The 16779-nt window shown below is 37.0% G+C and overlaps 1 protein-coding gene across 1 annotated transcript in view; it reads left to right on the top strand.

Annotated features, from left to right (window-relative positions):
* LOC142333036 (uncharacterized) overlaps positions 1 to 16779 on the top strand; it is a 108514-nt gene that overhangs the window by 60660 nt on the left and 31075 nt on the right. The window contains exons 12-13 of the mRNA XM_075379824.1: positions 1877 to 1915; positions 4676 to 4717. Coding sequence (XP_075235939.1) covers positions 1877 to 1915; positions 4676 to 4717 — 81 coding nt within the window. The remainder of the gene's footprint in view (positions 1 to 1876; positions 1916 to 4675; positions 4718 to 16779) is intronic.

Below are 16779 nucleotides of genomic sequence, written 5' to 3'. Positions count from 1 at the left end.
GGTGCATCTCACTCCTAGACACAACATACAAAATTCTTTCAAGAATTATCCTTAATAGTATTGGTTTACAACTCCAGAAAGAACTAAGAGAATACCAGAGAGGTTTCAGACGTGCGAGGAGCTATCCAGACCAGATCATGACTCTCAAATTAATAATAGATTACAACAGTAAAGAAGCAGAGACATGGCGATAACAATTGTGGACTTGAAGAAAGCCACAGAGAATCGCTACTAAAAATTCTGAGACATCTCGGACTACATTCCAAATTAATAAACATGATAAAACTGACCCGCATAAACACTAAGTCAAAACTGAAATTCAGAGGCGAACTCTAAGAACTCTCAGAATACAGGACGGAACCAAGGAACGGAATCTCACTGCTAATATTTAACTGCACTGTGGAAATTTTAATGAGGGAATGGCTCAAAAAATGCTCTCTAAAAATAAAAATGGCCCAAAAAAACAAAACAAACTGCCTTGGTTTTGTCAATGACTTGGTAGTGCTAGCAAATCTTGGTCTAGTGGTGAACGCGTCTTCCCCAAATCAGCTGATACGGAAGTCGAGAGTTCCAGCATTCAAGTCCTAAATAAGTCAGGTACTTTTACACCGAATTGAATACTAGATGGTGGATACCGGTGTTCTTTGGTGGTTGAGTTTCAATTAAACACACATTTCTGGAATGGTCGATCTAAGACTGTACAAGACTACACTTCATTTCCACTCATACATATCATCCTCATTCATTTTCTGAAGTATTATCTGAACGGTAATTACCGGAGGCTAAACAGGAAAAAGAAAGAAATGACATATCTTGGAGAAATAATAACAAACAAGGAAAACGAATAAAACGCAATCCAAACCACAACAAACATACTAGCTGATGCACAAAAATTAACCTGATACACCTATAGTAATCTATCCATAAAGGCAACAGTAAGACACTACAACTGAATTATTGAAGAGAAAATCACATATGTAGCAGAATCACTAATACCTAACAAACAATCAAAGACCGACAGACTCCAGAAAATCGAAAGAAGAATTGGAAGAACATACATCAACAGAAAGTACCAGAAAGATGGGCATCGGTTGATCGTGCCCAGCAAAATCGTGTTGCAGAGTGAGAGTCTACCACTGTTATCTTGCAAAACAGGAGATTAGGATGTCTCAAATGAAGATTCGAGATTTCTGAAACAGCTTATATAGTCAAATCTCGACTCGAAAAACACCAAGTCAGGATGCAGATGGATCAGTTGAATAAGAGAGGATCTAAAGGAAATTGGCCTTACACCAGCAGACACTACAGTCAAGAAATAATTACACAAAAAATCAAGCACCAAAACAATCGCTTCACACTCCTAGAAAGATATTCACAACACAAACCTTTTCACCACCAGAAAGGACACGAAGATTGGAACGTATGAAAAATTACTGGGAGGACTGCAAGGCCCGAAAAGTACTTCGAAGAAACTTGGATAATGGACTGACTAAAGTGATCGTATGCGGTCATAAAAGATGAAAAAAAATTATTGCAGATTGATGTTCAATAACTATTACATTCAATTTCTAGCAGAATATGTTACTTTTCCTAGAACAATGATTTCTACACCACAAAATATCACTAGAATTAATTTATTAGTACTGATTTGCATAATTACTTTAGTTACCAATGAATATATTTTTTTATCACGGTCACAATTAAGTGACTGGATAGTTGATTAGCAATATATTTCTTTCACAACCATATTCTGTTTCATACTCCAACTTTAGCTTCCTATAAACTTACAAATTAATTTTGTCAATAAAAAATTAAAAAACATGTCACATTTTATTTATTATAATTCATTTTAATATTTATTTATCTCATTTTTCAGTTATACGGATATCTCTACAAGTCTACCGTGCAATCCCATGTATGTACCTACCATAAGTTAATAATATAGCTTTAATAATTAGTAGTTCTAAGTAATCTTTTACTTCTGATCTGTATAATGTTAATTTTTATAAATTAAGTTTACTTTTTTGAAGAAACTGCTTGATGTAACAATAATCAATTGAAATATTAATCATTAAATTTCTAACCCTATTTACTGAATATATTAGGAGATTAGGAAAATTATAATTATAGTGTATGGAATGCTGATTCGGGGACTATTCTACTTTCGAGTGTAATCAAGTTAAAAAAGAATTAAAAAACAAGATGGTGAACAAAGATTTTAGTTTTCTTTTTATCTCTAAAGGCCTCTTTTACTGCCCCTAATTACAAAATCATAGAATGTTGATATTTGTATCGAACTTTGTCAAATTACAATCTAGTACAAAACAAATGTAAAATATATTACCTGGGTGTTTCAAGCTCTCTTGTAGTTGAAGGGCATCTAGCTCTCAAGCCTTGAAAGCGACCAAATGAAAAATATTGCATATTTGAATTATTTTTTTCAACATGACCCTTCAGTTATGATGAGTTTTGTAATCAGCAAAAAAAATATTTACTCGACTAATATTTTGTATTTTTTGTTTTCTTTTGAGAAGTAAAACTTCATCTCCACTAAATCACTACATCGACCCTATCTGAAAAAAAACAACAGTTAACATTTTGAAAATGTTGTGAAAATTTTGTGAAAAGTCATGACGAACAAATTCACCTATTAGCAAAACGTCTCACTGAAAAATTTTATTAAAATTGAAAAATCCGTTGGGCTGAACCTTCATCACAAACTCAAAAAGTCATGTTAAAACAGTTTCTCGGTTCATTCAGTCAATAATTCTTAGTTAATTTTTATCTTTTGCAAGTACTGCATATTTCAATATGCAAATATTGCGATCAGCCATATCCAAAAATTGCAAATATTGCAGTCAACGATTAACTCTGTGTATTTATTACCGCTTCCTAATTCATGATTTTTGTTATATGACGTTATCTGGAGTTATGCCTTCACAAAAATATTTTTTATTAAGTTTAATATTTAAATTGTTCCTACATGACTTCAGTTTATTTACTTAAAATTTCTTATCTGATTTAATTTACGTATTAATGTTTTTTTTTAAGCCTGCTTCAGTGTTAAGTGTTTGTTGATGGTGAGTAATTCACAAAAAAAGTATGTGTTTCAATATTTTTTTACTTTCCCATTTAGAACGATATATGCCGCTATAGCAGCTTTTCCTAGTACGAGAAAGTAGATAGATCGATAAAAAAAAAAATGAAAATAAAATTGATCTATTTTAGTTATGCACCATAACATTGTTTTTTTTTTTTATTTTGACCTCCAAAAGACCACATATTAGTCTTCACTTTTTTTGCACTTTTCTCTTTGCCCAAAATTTCTCTCATTCTTGTTGTTCTCTTCTTTTTTCGCCTATCCTTGAGCACCGTTATCTTTTTTCCTTTTCAATTTTCTCTTTATAAACTTTTCTGTCTGATATTTCATTTTCTGAGATGTTTTGCTTTTTTTATCAATGTTACGCTGTTCCTCCAAATTAATTTCAATTTTTCTTTTAAAAAAATAATTAAATATTTATTTTGTAAGACGATTATTGGGCATTATAACAAAATTTCCAAAGAAAAGTAATCTTTGTTTTTTCTATTTTGTTTATAATTTTTTTGTAAATTTCCTAGTTATGTTTCTGTCTATAATTACCATTTTCATAAACTGGGCGTAGAATTTTCTGAATTGTTCTTCTTTTTAATTTTTAATTTAAATTTAAGCGTTCGCAGACGTAAAGACATTGCAGTTTTTTAATCATACTGGACTGCCTGATATTTAGATTTTTGTGAAGGCATCTTTTAATGTAAATATATTTTGTAATTCGTTGCACTTTCGAGATTATAGATCCTGTTTCTAATGAAAGGTAACATTTTTAAATTTCTTTTTAATTAAAATCCATCTCGGAAGTTACTTATAGCATTTAAAATGTAAAAATCTTATCTTTCTTACACCCCTTACTCTATAGTTTTCTTGACAAAAAAGACCTGTCAAAATTTTAACCTCCTTCCTAGAAAATTAAAACTTTGTTTATTCAGAATTATGGCAGTATCTTTGTAATTTTTAAACAATTAATTTTTGTCCCCTTTATTATCATCACTTACAAATTATTTTTTTAAAAATTCATTTTACCCGAACACTTACCCTTGAGTATGGGAATCCCCAAAATACGAAAAACATGTTTATACAATTTAATATTATTAATGCTGAAAACGTATTTTGTTAAATACTAGTCACAATACCTCTCCCAAATTGTTAATAATTTATAATTTTCTCAAAAAAAAATATTAGGGAATATTTTAATCAAAAAACTCTGCTCATGCATGAGCCTCAAATTTTCGAAGATGAAAAACATTTTTTTTTTTTTTTTTAATTTTCATGCTAATTTACTAATATTAAAACTTTTAGTTATCACTTTATAACTGCCATAATTCAAAAACGAATTGAATAACTGGACTGCCTTAGCCGAGAAATTTATGCAATTTATTGTTGGTTCTTTTTTTCAGCAGACAGCATCAAATGTGAAAGTTAATTATATTGTTCGTGGATTACTATTATTGATTCACTTAACTTATACCCTTCATTTTGAAAGATTCCAGAAGATGTTTCAGGAGCTGCGGAATCATCAGGAAATAAACCGATACAAATGAATATTATTATCATTTTTACCTTGGAATATTTCTGTTTCAGGTCTCCAGAGACAAGTAAATATGGTGATGTTGAATACGTAATGTAAGTATTTATATTCAATAACCAAGTTATCATCAAATATGTAACCTAATTGTCATCATTTTCATTCAACATCACATTTCAAAAGCTTCTATTGTTGTTTTTATTTTTACTTGACATTCGTGTTTTACTACAATCCACAAATTTATTTTTAAGAATATCTCTAATTCAGAGATCTTTTTTGATTTCGCACTGGCTTATTTCCTAAAAGCCTCCTTCTTCTGCAAGTCTACTCTGCTTTCAATGAATACAGTACTTCACTGATCCTGATATAAAAATTACTGCGATAAAAAATTGTATTATGTTTCCTTTCCCTAGTATTTAATTCCTTATTATTACTACCACTCTTATTTTTTTCAAATTGAATTTCTCTCCTGGCAGTGAATATATACACTTTGCTATTTTCTCAACCAGTATTTTTGGTTTCTGTTCAAAGAATAGTGTCGTTAGTGAATTTCAATGTATTTAGCTTTTCTCCTTGGACAGTTACTCCCTTCTAACCTTTAACCTTCCAGATCTGTATTTTTTCTTTGTACAGATTAAAAAGTAACAGGAACAGAATCCACGGTTACTATTTCTTTCTGTAACAGGGCTTCACTTTTCTACATGATCTGCTCTTTATCGTCGGTCCCTAATGCTTTATACGATTTGTTTATAAATCACATTCACTAATGTTCAGTATGATAATCATCTTAAGATTTTATTTTATTTTTTGTTTTATAAACGAATGAATTTGACAAATGAGAAAATAATACCGACTTAACCAAAAGTTATTACTTTCTGCAAACTTCTATTACTCTTTCGAGAATTTTCTTTATAAATATATATATATAAATATATATATATGGAGAAAATATCGGTTATTTGTTTCTGAAATATTTTTTAGTTAATCGAGGAATAAATTAAATGCTGTATAACGTGTATGTCATCCTGTTAGTAGATTGATTTCACTTACAATAACCGACACAACTTAGGCTGTAACTTTGGCAAAAACATACAGCCGGTCATTTTTTTACCCAAACAGTAACATAATTCTTTTTATGAGTACAATTTAATTTATTTATTTACTGTCAAGCCATGATTTTATGAACACCTAATTTGTTTTATGAAGTTATTACAAGTCTTATTTGAAAAACATAACGTCGTGTCACAACAAAGAGATCTAAATATGCAAATTATTTCCGCAACCATTAATAAAAATGTAGAGCACTCATTATTTGTTCGTTTTCGCCAAAATCCCTCTTGGTATCTGGTGTCTGATTTAGACGAGCTTCACAGAGAGCCATATAAAGCGATCGAGTTTTTGTTCTCCAAGGCACGTAGCGAAGATGTGGCAACGACTGCTTGTGATCTGTAACAAACAAGAGTTCGACCAGGTAGTGTACGCCTTAGTCCTGCTTGAGCTGATTTAGAACGGGGACCGATTTCTGTGTTTTCGTTATTGCTTTCATTTGCGTAAACAACAGCAGCGACTAAGAGATGCGTAGAGTGACAGAAGGATAATCAGGTCTTCGGCTTCTCGTATATCTCTACGTGTATATTAAATAATATACACGCGTATTAAATAATAGCCACATTTCTGGGCTAATTAAAGGCAAGCGGGATGCATCTTAGTCCACAAGCAGACGGAAGCCATCTTCCTAAACAGAAAGGAGGGCTCCAAAATACAATTAAAGAAATTAGAGAGTAATTTCAGGCTGCCTTTCGTGGCAAGAGGTCAAATTTGAAAATTAGAAACATAGAGGAAAGTAGAAAAGGTCTGGTTGCGTAGCGGATGGCAATAAAACAGTTGTTTCAGAATCTGTAGTTAGTAAAAGGTTGGAAGTCAAGGTAGATCAGCAGTACATTGATGTCAGAGATGTTTTAAGTTTTGTAGATTTGATCATACTGCTAAATTCGGTTAGTATGCTTTACTTTGTGCGTATTATGGTGACAACGAATATAACTGTGAAGTGTTTCGTGAAAAATTTGAAGTTCTACTTGCGTAAGTTGCGGAAGATTTCTCAAGGATTGCAAGCACTCGGTCGATAGTAAAACCTGTGGTTATTGAGAACTGAGATCGTGCTTGAGAACTGTTGAGATGTATTTTAATTCATTGCATGTTTCTGATGCTTTTCATTTTTCTGTTATACTTGTTATGGATGAGCTTGATTTCTGTGTTGTTAGTTCGTATTTCCAATATAGAGATCCGACTGAGGAATATTTAAAAATGTGGGATAGAATACTTGGTCTTCTTTGACATTGTGGAATCACAGATGACAGCGGTGAATTAGTTGAAGGATTTGTTATGCAGTCTCGTTTAAAGGTCTAATATTTTCGTGAGTTACCAACATATACTAGAATGGTAGATGGAAGGAGATATTTTGCTGGAACGAATATTGATATAACTGTTGATAGGAATATTCGTGGTTGGCTGATACGTGATCTGTTGTTGATGATTGTTTTAGTGATCATCAATTAATCATCTTTGAGTTGGTTAGGAAGTTTCGAGACGCTTATAGACATAATGTCCCTGTTTATCAGGAACGCTTCCTGAATAGGAAGGGAGACTGAACTACATTTGTAACAGTCTCTCTACTAGACTCCTTGTCTCAGACCAAAGTCTCGATGATATTCAAATGGTAGAGCTAGTAGAACAATTTTCTCTATCTTTCATCGTTGCCGCTGAGAATTCAATTCCCCGTAGTTAGAGTTGAAGGAGAATTGCCCCTCAGTGAACTAGACAATTATCTTTGTTGAAACAGACTGTGTGAACTATCTCATGAGAACTGCACAGTGGAAGAGTCATCCTAAACGGCAAGCGTTATCTTCGTGTTAGTTATAAATTCTAGAAAGTTGCTGATGGATGATCAGTATGTTTTTAGCACAGGCAGAGGCACGGAAGATGCTATCCTGAAGGTTAAAAATGTTGCTTCTTCTAGTAAGTCTGATTATTGTCTTACGGAAACATCAAGAGAATTTTATAATTTGTAGTGGTCCTCTTCCCTGTTTTAGTTACAGAAGTTTGATTGTATGCAGAATGAGCTGAATATATTATATAGTTTCTTCAGCAATCGAGACGTTGTTCTTCGAGACGGTGTCCCAGAAGTAGGAAAAACGCTATCCAACGGTTGTCCGCAGAGAAGTGGTTTAGGACCCCTGCACTGGATTATTGAATTCAATTCTTTGATGTGGTTGAGGTTACCAGTGGATTCCGCGTCATCGCTTATGCGGATGATGTGATTTTGCTGGTTAAAGGTAATTCGAGAAATGAGATCGAATTAAGGTCAGCCCAGGCTTGCAAGTTACTCTAGCCGTGGAGTCGGGGTGCACAAAAGAAATAGACGACCAGAGATTCCGTTTGTGGAAAGTCAGGTGTATGGAATCGCCCGATGGCCGTTATGCGCATGGAATGTCTCTTGATGTGAGAAGTATGCCGTAGATTTCCCAATCGGCATACTACACAGTTTCTTTCTAGACATGGTGATTTTCGAGATAGGTGGCTAGATTTGATTAAATTAATTCAGGATTGTGGTCGGAGTTTAGGGCCTTTAATGATGTGCAGCAAAGAAGACGATATAGATTCTGGCATCCTTATATTCTTAGCCCTGCGGAGGATGGCTGAAGGTGCCCGACTGGGTGTTCGCAAAGATACGCGTTTGGGCAATGAGCCCTGTAGGCATAGATATTCTCTTTAAGGATGAGATGAATGAGATGTGTGGAGAACTCTGTGATGGAACTGCAGAGAGGGAGGGTGTAGGCATTGACCTTGCTCTCGGAAGCGATGAAGAACAGACACAGATAAAGAATGTTTTCAATAGAGGCTAATTAAATTTGTGAATCGTTTTTTTTTATTTTTAAGAAAAACAAGAGAACTTTGAGTAAATTGATTTGTAGCAGAAAATTGTCGTTCTTGCGATCAAGACTTGTTATGTTAGAATGAGGATAGTATTTTTTGTGTTTAAAGACTCAACCAAGTAATGATTTGAGTGCATAGTCTAATTGAAGTTAGATATAGGGAGAGGTTTTGTGTGAATCCTTCGGTGTTTGGGAAGGCGCGGGGATTGCGCTTTGTTGTGTTATCAAGTTTTTAGGGTCTAAAAGAGGACATCCGGTAAAGCCTACATCAGGGCTAGGAACGAAGTGGATCGTTACAAGATGGGTGTCTTCTCCTACTGAGGTCAAGATGTCTTTATTACTTATTTACAAGAGTTCTTTTGGCAATATAATAAAATAATAATCAAGACAAAAGTTGAATTCAGTTTTACCACACAAGATCAACCCTTCTTCGAGTTGCATATTTATTTCATTGAGTCACTGTTATTATATTAAGGAAAAAATTATGAAAAAACTACTACATAATTATGAAAAAACACTCATCTTTTAATAATAAACTTTTAATTTTATTATTTATTAAAATTAATATGAATTTCTTGAACAATATTCATGATTTATGAAAAATAAAAAAAACATTTTCTAATAACGATAATAATGATTTAAAAAAAATTACATGAAAATTTAAACCGAATATTATGCAGAAAAAACTAAAAGTTTTGATAATTTAAACACAGTAGTTAATTTTTTTTTTTTTTAAGTTGGAGCAACCACATTTACGGGCCCCTAAGCATTGTCGGGCTCGCTAACAGGTTCCGCCAGTTATAACCAAGGGCGAATGTATTCCTCCGCACTACCGACTAAACCTCCAACCCTGGCTTCCATCATCCTGGGACTGCTTACAAAAACATTTCATGAGAAGAAGGGAGAATCGCCCAAACAGACAGTCATAACAAACAACCAAATGTCACACACCACTGGAGACAACACATACAGCACGTCAAATTCAAACACCGACATCACACAAGAACCCTGCAGACAACAGGACAAAGCTTCTAACATCCACAACACCCACGCGTTACATATCCACTCAGCAGTCAAAAAATAAATCTCAAATAGTCACACCACTTACCAGTGGCCACCATCAGACGCCAGGAAGAGTGTCCCCGACCTCATCCCACCCAGGCGATCCCCACGTACGGGGACGTACGGAAACCCGTACGTACCCAGACGTACGGGGAACCCCTAGGCACTCAGCTGAGAACCTGTCCGCTCCCGCGCCCTCCGGCGCCATTCTCCTCTGCGGGACTCTTCATATAATTGCAGCTTCCTCATGACCGTCCTGATGAATCTTTCCACAGTCTTCCACTGTGCCTCACCTTGTAATAGGATTCGTAGGGTATATTCAGGGCGGAACATGTGCTCAAGTCTCAGGTTGCCGAGCATCTCTATACGTTCTATGGCGAATTGCGGGCACAAAAAATATATGTTGGGGGTCTCTTCCAGCTCGCACTCCGGAAAATTTTAGATAGATGGAGCACGAATCTATAAAAATAAGACCTGAACCCCCATGACCCGCCAGGAATTGTGTTAACTCAAAACTCAGCGTGCCATGGGTCCTCCGGCTCCACCCCCCTTGATTTCCCCAACAAGGCGGTGGGTCCACTTACCCTTCGTGGCTCGGTCACACCGCTCCTGCCATTGTTTGTGCGATCTCTTCTTTTAGTTCTTCAGCAGAACGCTTCCTTTCCTCTATGGGAGTATTCTCAGTTCCTTAGATCTGCTACGCCACATTATCATCAAGTCTACAGGCGGGAATCCAGCAATCACCTCAACCGACCCCCTGGACACCGTCCTATAGGCGGCCGCAATCTGATATACCTCCTACGGATGGATAAAAGCGTAAAAAACTTACCTCACAGCATAAAAAAAATCTTGCAAAATAACTTAAAAAGTTTTTCTTCATTAAACAGGTTATGTTGCTCCTATTATACATTGTTCTTATTGAGTATATAACGTACTTCAAAAAAAACTTAATAACTTATCAGTCCGTTGTAATAAAATAACTAATTTGTACTAACTTAATAACCAATCAGTCTGTGCGGCCGAATTTTGCGTGCTACGCTTCAAGACTCCCGTTGTACACATAGAAGCTACTCCCTTAGAGATTCTTTAACACAGCTTGAATTTACTTTTAGACCTACAAGAAGTCTACTGGCGTGTAGATAAGCAACTATTTTATCTTCATTTCCATTTTCAAAAATGAGCAGCAATATTATTTCATAGTCGGAACCTCTTTCTGAGGTCCTCATATATAGTGCACTTTTCCATTGCTTTTAACCAGACGTTTAACCAGATGGTTGATGTTTAACCAAGTGTTTGCTTACAAACACCGCACATGTCTTTCTTTGACGGTTAAGAAATATGAATTTGTTATTCGCGTGTGAACGATTCTAAGTCTGGTCTACGTAACCACTGACTAATTAGTAACTTCCTCAACTATGTCCTGCTCAGAGCAGTTCAGACGATCCTGACAGACCACAACACCCTTTGAGGTGTTTGAGTGTGCCACGCGAATCGACACGTACAGCAAAATCTCCAATATTATTGAGCCCTAGGATCTTCTGTGACTATGCACCATCCGTAGTCTCCATATGAAGTCAATTATAAGTTTTTCTGATTTCCTTAACTGGGCCTTCAGCACATTTTGTTATTTCTCGAGCAATTAGAAAAGGGCTTACCGTCGAAAAATTTCCATCTTCTTTCGTAGTTACCAAATACTTTGGTTTTGGTATGTTACTGTTGTAAAAAGCTCTTTGCAAGTTCTAAGTGTCTTGTCACAGAACTCTTTCTCCCTTTCGCCTCAGGTGAAACGGCTGGTTCTAAACGAGGGTGTTTAAGTGAACGTCTGCCAAGTTTGGTGTTTGTTCAATTTGCATAGTATTTAATCCATTTTTAGCAAGGCTAACCGCCGGGGTACACCCCCTCTCCAGGGCTACCAACCCTGGAGGTGCGGTCCGATACTCCGCTGGAACAGATATATGTCTTGGCAGAAAGTGGATGCGCAATCTCTAAACCGACTGGAGGCCCTTACACGCCGACGTTTTCAGAGCTCCCATGCGCCGACATACATGGGCACCTTTAACTACATGCTTGCCATTGCGGGGGGCATGTAGACAGCGAAAGGCCTCTGTTACACCTGCAAATAACTTCGACCGTGACCGCCACATCGCCAGCTCTAATGATGAATCCACTTCCTTAATCAATTGAATTTTCGTATCTACAGGTGGCTTCAAAATCCAGTCCTTGAATACGGCCTGTAGGTGTAGTTAGGCTGACAAATTTCATCTCCGAGGAAAACACTCGGAGTCCCGTTAGCTAGTATTAAGAATGTACTATTAAAGTCCCATTAATATTGCTAATGTAACTTCACCATTAATAAAACAAAAAAAAAATTATTTACAATAAGGTAATACAAAATTTGTAATGTGTTATAAATTGATAAAACTCTGTAATAAAGGCACATTTTCATAACGGACACATAAAATTATAAAAAAAATAAATCGATATTGCTTACATAATAACCACTTCTTTGAAAACTAGCAAGAATAATAATACTGAAACAACTCGGAAAAAGCCACAATTACATTTGATATTTCACTTGTTTAACTAAACTTTAAGACTGGCACGACTTGAAGAACAACCTTTCACCCAATAAAAGCTAATATTACCTTTAGATTACAAGTTTAAGTAGTTTTGATGTTACTAAATTAATGATACGGCGGAATATCATTAGATTGATAAAACAACATACTTTTTTTAAAATAAAGATTCATTAAATACAGTTTAATTCCACCCGAATTGTCATTTTTGTAACATCACTAACAAAACATACCACCTTACAACTTCTGTTAATAAACATTTTAGAAGATAACGTAGTATACTCGTTCAGCAAAAAAGTTTAAAAATTTGACTCGCGCCAGAGGAGTGTCCTTTACTCTAGCTCGCCTCCCCGCCCGCCGGCTGTTTGTCCGGCAAGGCAGGTCAGTTCACCGGTTAGTTCTTTTATTTCGTAGGTGGAAATTCCACCTACGACAAGCCGTCATCAGTGAGCGGTTTCTTCTTGACGAGCTTCCTCATCTTTCTTCTTTATAACTGCGGTTATAAACGAGGAGATCACATTAAAGTTATCCTCGTTAAGTTGCATTTTATCCACCACATTCTCCGTAGATAATGGCCCTATACGTCTTACACAGGATTGCCTGCTTTCAGTCCAACGGTTACATTCAAATACTACATGTTCAGGGGAATCATATGCCCCACAGTAAGGACAGTTGTTGTTATCTACCCTTAGTCTCGCACATAAATAGGACCTGAACGACCCATGCCCTGTAAAAAATTGCGTTATCCAGTAATTTATGTACCCGAACTTCCTTTCTATCCATGGTCGGATCAAAGGTATCAAACGATGTGTCCATCGTCCCGTGTTGGCTACATCCCAACGATGTTGCCGATTACGCAGCATCTCTTCATATGCTTCTTTAGAAGGTTGTCCACATGCTATACTCATATTTACACCTCGTCTAGAACAGGCCGTATCGCCTGAGGCAAAACGGAGAAAGAGTGTAGAGTTTAAGAAAATTGAAGGTGAAGCTAGAAAAACTTATATAAAGCTTTTTTCAAGAATAGTAATGTCCCAAAGCCTAAGTATCTGGTCATTACAAAAGAGGATGATAATTTCTCGAGAGTGAGTCCTTTTCTCATTGCTCAAGAAATAACTAAATTCGCTGGAGGCCCTGTCAAGGAAATAAGAAAAACCTTTAATGGAATTCATGTGGAGACTGTGATTGATGTAGAGTCTCAGAAGATCCTAGGGCTCCAAAAGATAGGAGATTTTGCTGTACGCGTCGGTCCCCACGGCACGCTCAACACCTCAAGGGCAGTTGTGGTCTGTCGGGATCTTCTTAACTGCACGGAGCAGGAAATAGTCGAAAAATTAGCACCGCAAGGAGTATTAGAGTGTCGGAGATTGAACATGAGAAGAAATGGCGAAGTCCTACCTTCAGCCTCTCATGTTCTTACTTTTAAACGGCCAACTTTACCGGAGAAAATAAGAGCGGGCATGCGCCGATTAGACGTGCGAGCATTTGTCCCTCAACCAATGCGATGTTTTAAGTGCCAACGCTTTGGCCACACCGCTGTTAGGTGTGAGAGACCGCAAATATGCGTGTGCGGTGACGAAGTACATGAAGGAGAGCCATGAAGGAGCCTCCTACTTGTATTAACTGCAAAGGACAGCACTCCTGTAGATCCAGGAACTGTCCTGTATACAAAGACGAAGTAGCTGTGCAGGAAGTAAAAACCCTGCAAAAGGTCAGCTACTTCGAAGCAAAGAAGATTGTGAATGCCCGCAGACCTAGAGCAACAACAACCTATGCTCAGGCTGCAGCTGCTACTCCTGCTCCTGCTCCAGTTGCTGTTGATGAGAATGCAATCATTAACAAACTTGCGCCTAGTTTGGCTGGCTTAATTGAAAGGATCATTGAAAATAAAATGATGCCTTTCAGCAGCAAAGAAGCTATTAAGCCAAGAATAATTGTACACCCTCCTGCAGATACATCTTCAAAACAGAAAGTTGCTCCTGGCCAAAAGAAAAAGGACGTTAAACCAGAAGTTCAAGTCCGTCTTAGTGAGATACAAGATGATCAGAAGAAAGTGATTGCTTCGCAGTCCGTTATGGAGGCTCCCAAGCCTCCTGTAACTGAAGTGGCCTCTAAGCCTCAAAGGCCACAAAAAACCTCACACGGGTAGCGAGTGTCCCCCTTCCCACAGGTGGTAACCAGTGCTGCTCCCGTGTTGGGGGTCGGCCAGGTAGCCGCCTCTCAATCGGCGCCTGAAACCGGCGCGGATCCATCCCCGTCGTCCTCGGCGGCTTCTTTTGTCTCCGAATCGGAGACTTTAAGCTATACGGGCGACGACGTTCTCCGGGAACACGATGCTGTTCACAATATGGAGAAAAAAAGAAAAAAAGGATGGCCGAAAGGAAAACCTAGTCTATAATTTAATTTAAAATCAGCGAGTCGATAGTACAATGGAACATCAATGGATGTTTTTCAAACATCCATGAGCTCCAACGCTTGGTACATGATGTAGACCCGATTTGTATATGTCTGCAAGAAACACATTTCAGCCGAAATGAAACATCGACCAGAGCTACCGCCGAAGCTTTTGATCTAAATACAAACCTACAAGCGGTCACTGTTAGAATGAAGCGTCCGCTAGAGGTCACTGCTTGCAGCATATACCTGCATACCTGCCGTACTTTGACTGGAAGGAAGATGACATAGCACGATTAATTTCTGAGCTTCCCCCACCTGTTTTACTGGTGGGTGATTTTAATGCTCATAATTCTCTTTGGGGATCGGATCGAGCAGATCCCCGTGGAAAAGAATTGGAAAGGTTCCTGATGAATTCTGAACTTATGCTTTTAAACGATGGGTCAGGAACCTTTTTCAATACCAGAGATGGATCGACGTCCTGTATAGATCTTGCACTCATAAGCGGATCGATAGCACCGAGGTACAGCTTCGATGTTTTAGATGATTTGCATGGAAGTGATCATTTCCCGGTGCAAATTGTAACTGATGTTACAAGAAATATATATCCCATCTCTAAAAGTTAGTTGTTTGAAAAGGCAGATTGGACGAGCTTCACAGCTAGAACGATACTCCCTTAAACAACTGGAGTTATCGGGGACGATGTCGACGCTATAACAAATACGTTACTTGAGTCGACATCGAGACTTATTCCCAAAACTTCTGGGAAACTTACGAAGAAACCCGTTCCATGGTGGAACGATGAAATCAGTGAATGTATAAAAAGAAAGAAAAGGACGTATAACGCCTTTAAGAAACGTCCTACCTCAGAAAATCTTATTGCCTTTAAGAAATACAGGACGTATGCCAAACGTCTCATGATAGACTCGAAGAAACGATCCTGGCAGCAATTCGTGTCATCTATCGACAGAATCACTACTGCATCAGATGTTTGGAGGAAAGTGAAGGCGATTTGAGGGCGTAAAAATTTTGCGCTCATAACTAGCCTTCAAGATGAAAATGGAATTAAGGACACTCCAAACAAAATCGCAGAGCTATTGTCCAATCACTTCTAGAAGGCCAGCAAAACGGCCAACTACGAGGAAGGTTTTCGGACCAATAAAGAAGAACTTGAAGGTCTACTAAATTTTAGTACTGAGTATAATTACTCATACAATGTACCATTTAAAATGGAAGAATTTGTGAAAGCGTTGGAAAAAGCAGGCAACACAGCTGCTGGTCCGGATTAAATCCATTATAATATGATCAGGCAGCTGAATACCACTGAAAAACGCAGATTATTAGAATTGTATAATTAAATATGACGGGATGGAATGTACCCGCAGCAGTGGAAAAAGCTCATTTTGTTCCAGTACCAAAGAAAAATAAAAATTTAACAGATCCCAGTAGCTATCGTCGTCCTATCTCCTTGACGTGTGCTATGGGAAAAAATTCGAAAAAATTATCAATGATCGACTCGTTTGGGTTTTGGAAAAAAAAACCTGATATCACCATATCAAGCAGGTTTTCGTCAATATCATTCTACCACTGATCAAATGATTAACTTAGAGAACGTTATATATAACAGCTTTATTACAAGGAAACATTATGTCGGAGTCTTCTTTGATCTTCAGAAGTCTTTCGATATGACCTGGCGTCATGGTATAATGCTCCAGATACATGAATGGGGCATTCGTGGCAAACTGCCAATCTTATTGAGCAACTATATGAATGACCGTACTTTCCAAGTACGTGTTAACAACGAATATTCTTCTATAAAAATCTTGGAAAATGGCATACCACAAGGTTCGCCGTTGAGCGGTACTTTGTTTATGATCGCCATTAATAAATTGATATTAGCCATTCCAGTAGAAATCAGCAAAAACGTCTACGTTGATGATTTGGCAATTGTGTATGCCAGCAACAAGACTGCTATGGTGAAATACAAATTGCAACGAGCGATCAACGCTCTAAACGAAGTTGCGAAGAATAATGGATTCCAATTTTCACCAGAAAAAAGTGCTGTGTACACTTCTGTAGGAAGAGAATTCCTCATCAAAGTTCTACGTTGACAATCGGCAGTGATCCAATACAATATAAAGACAACGTGAGATTTTTAGGACTAGTATTGGATAAATCCCTTACATGGGGATTACA

The sequence above is a fragment of the Lycorma delicatula genome, chromosome 12 (genome assembly GCF_047948215.1).
Source record: "Lycorma delicatula isolate Av1 chromosome 12, ASM4794821v1, whole genome shotgun sequence".
Lineage (NCBI taxonomy): Eukaryota > Metazoa > Arthropoda > Insecta > Hemiptera > Fulgoridae > Lycorma > Lycorma delicatula.
This window is presented reverse-complemented; position numbering and strand designations above follow the sequence as displayed.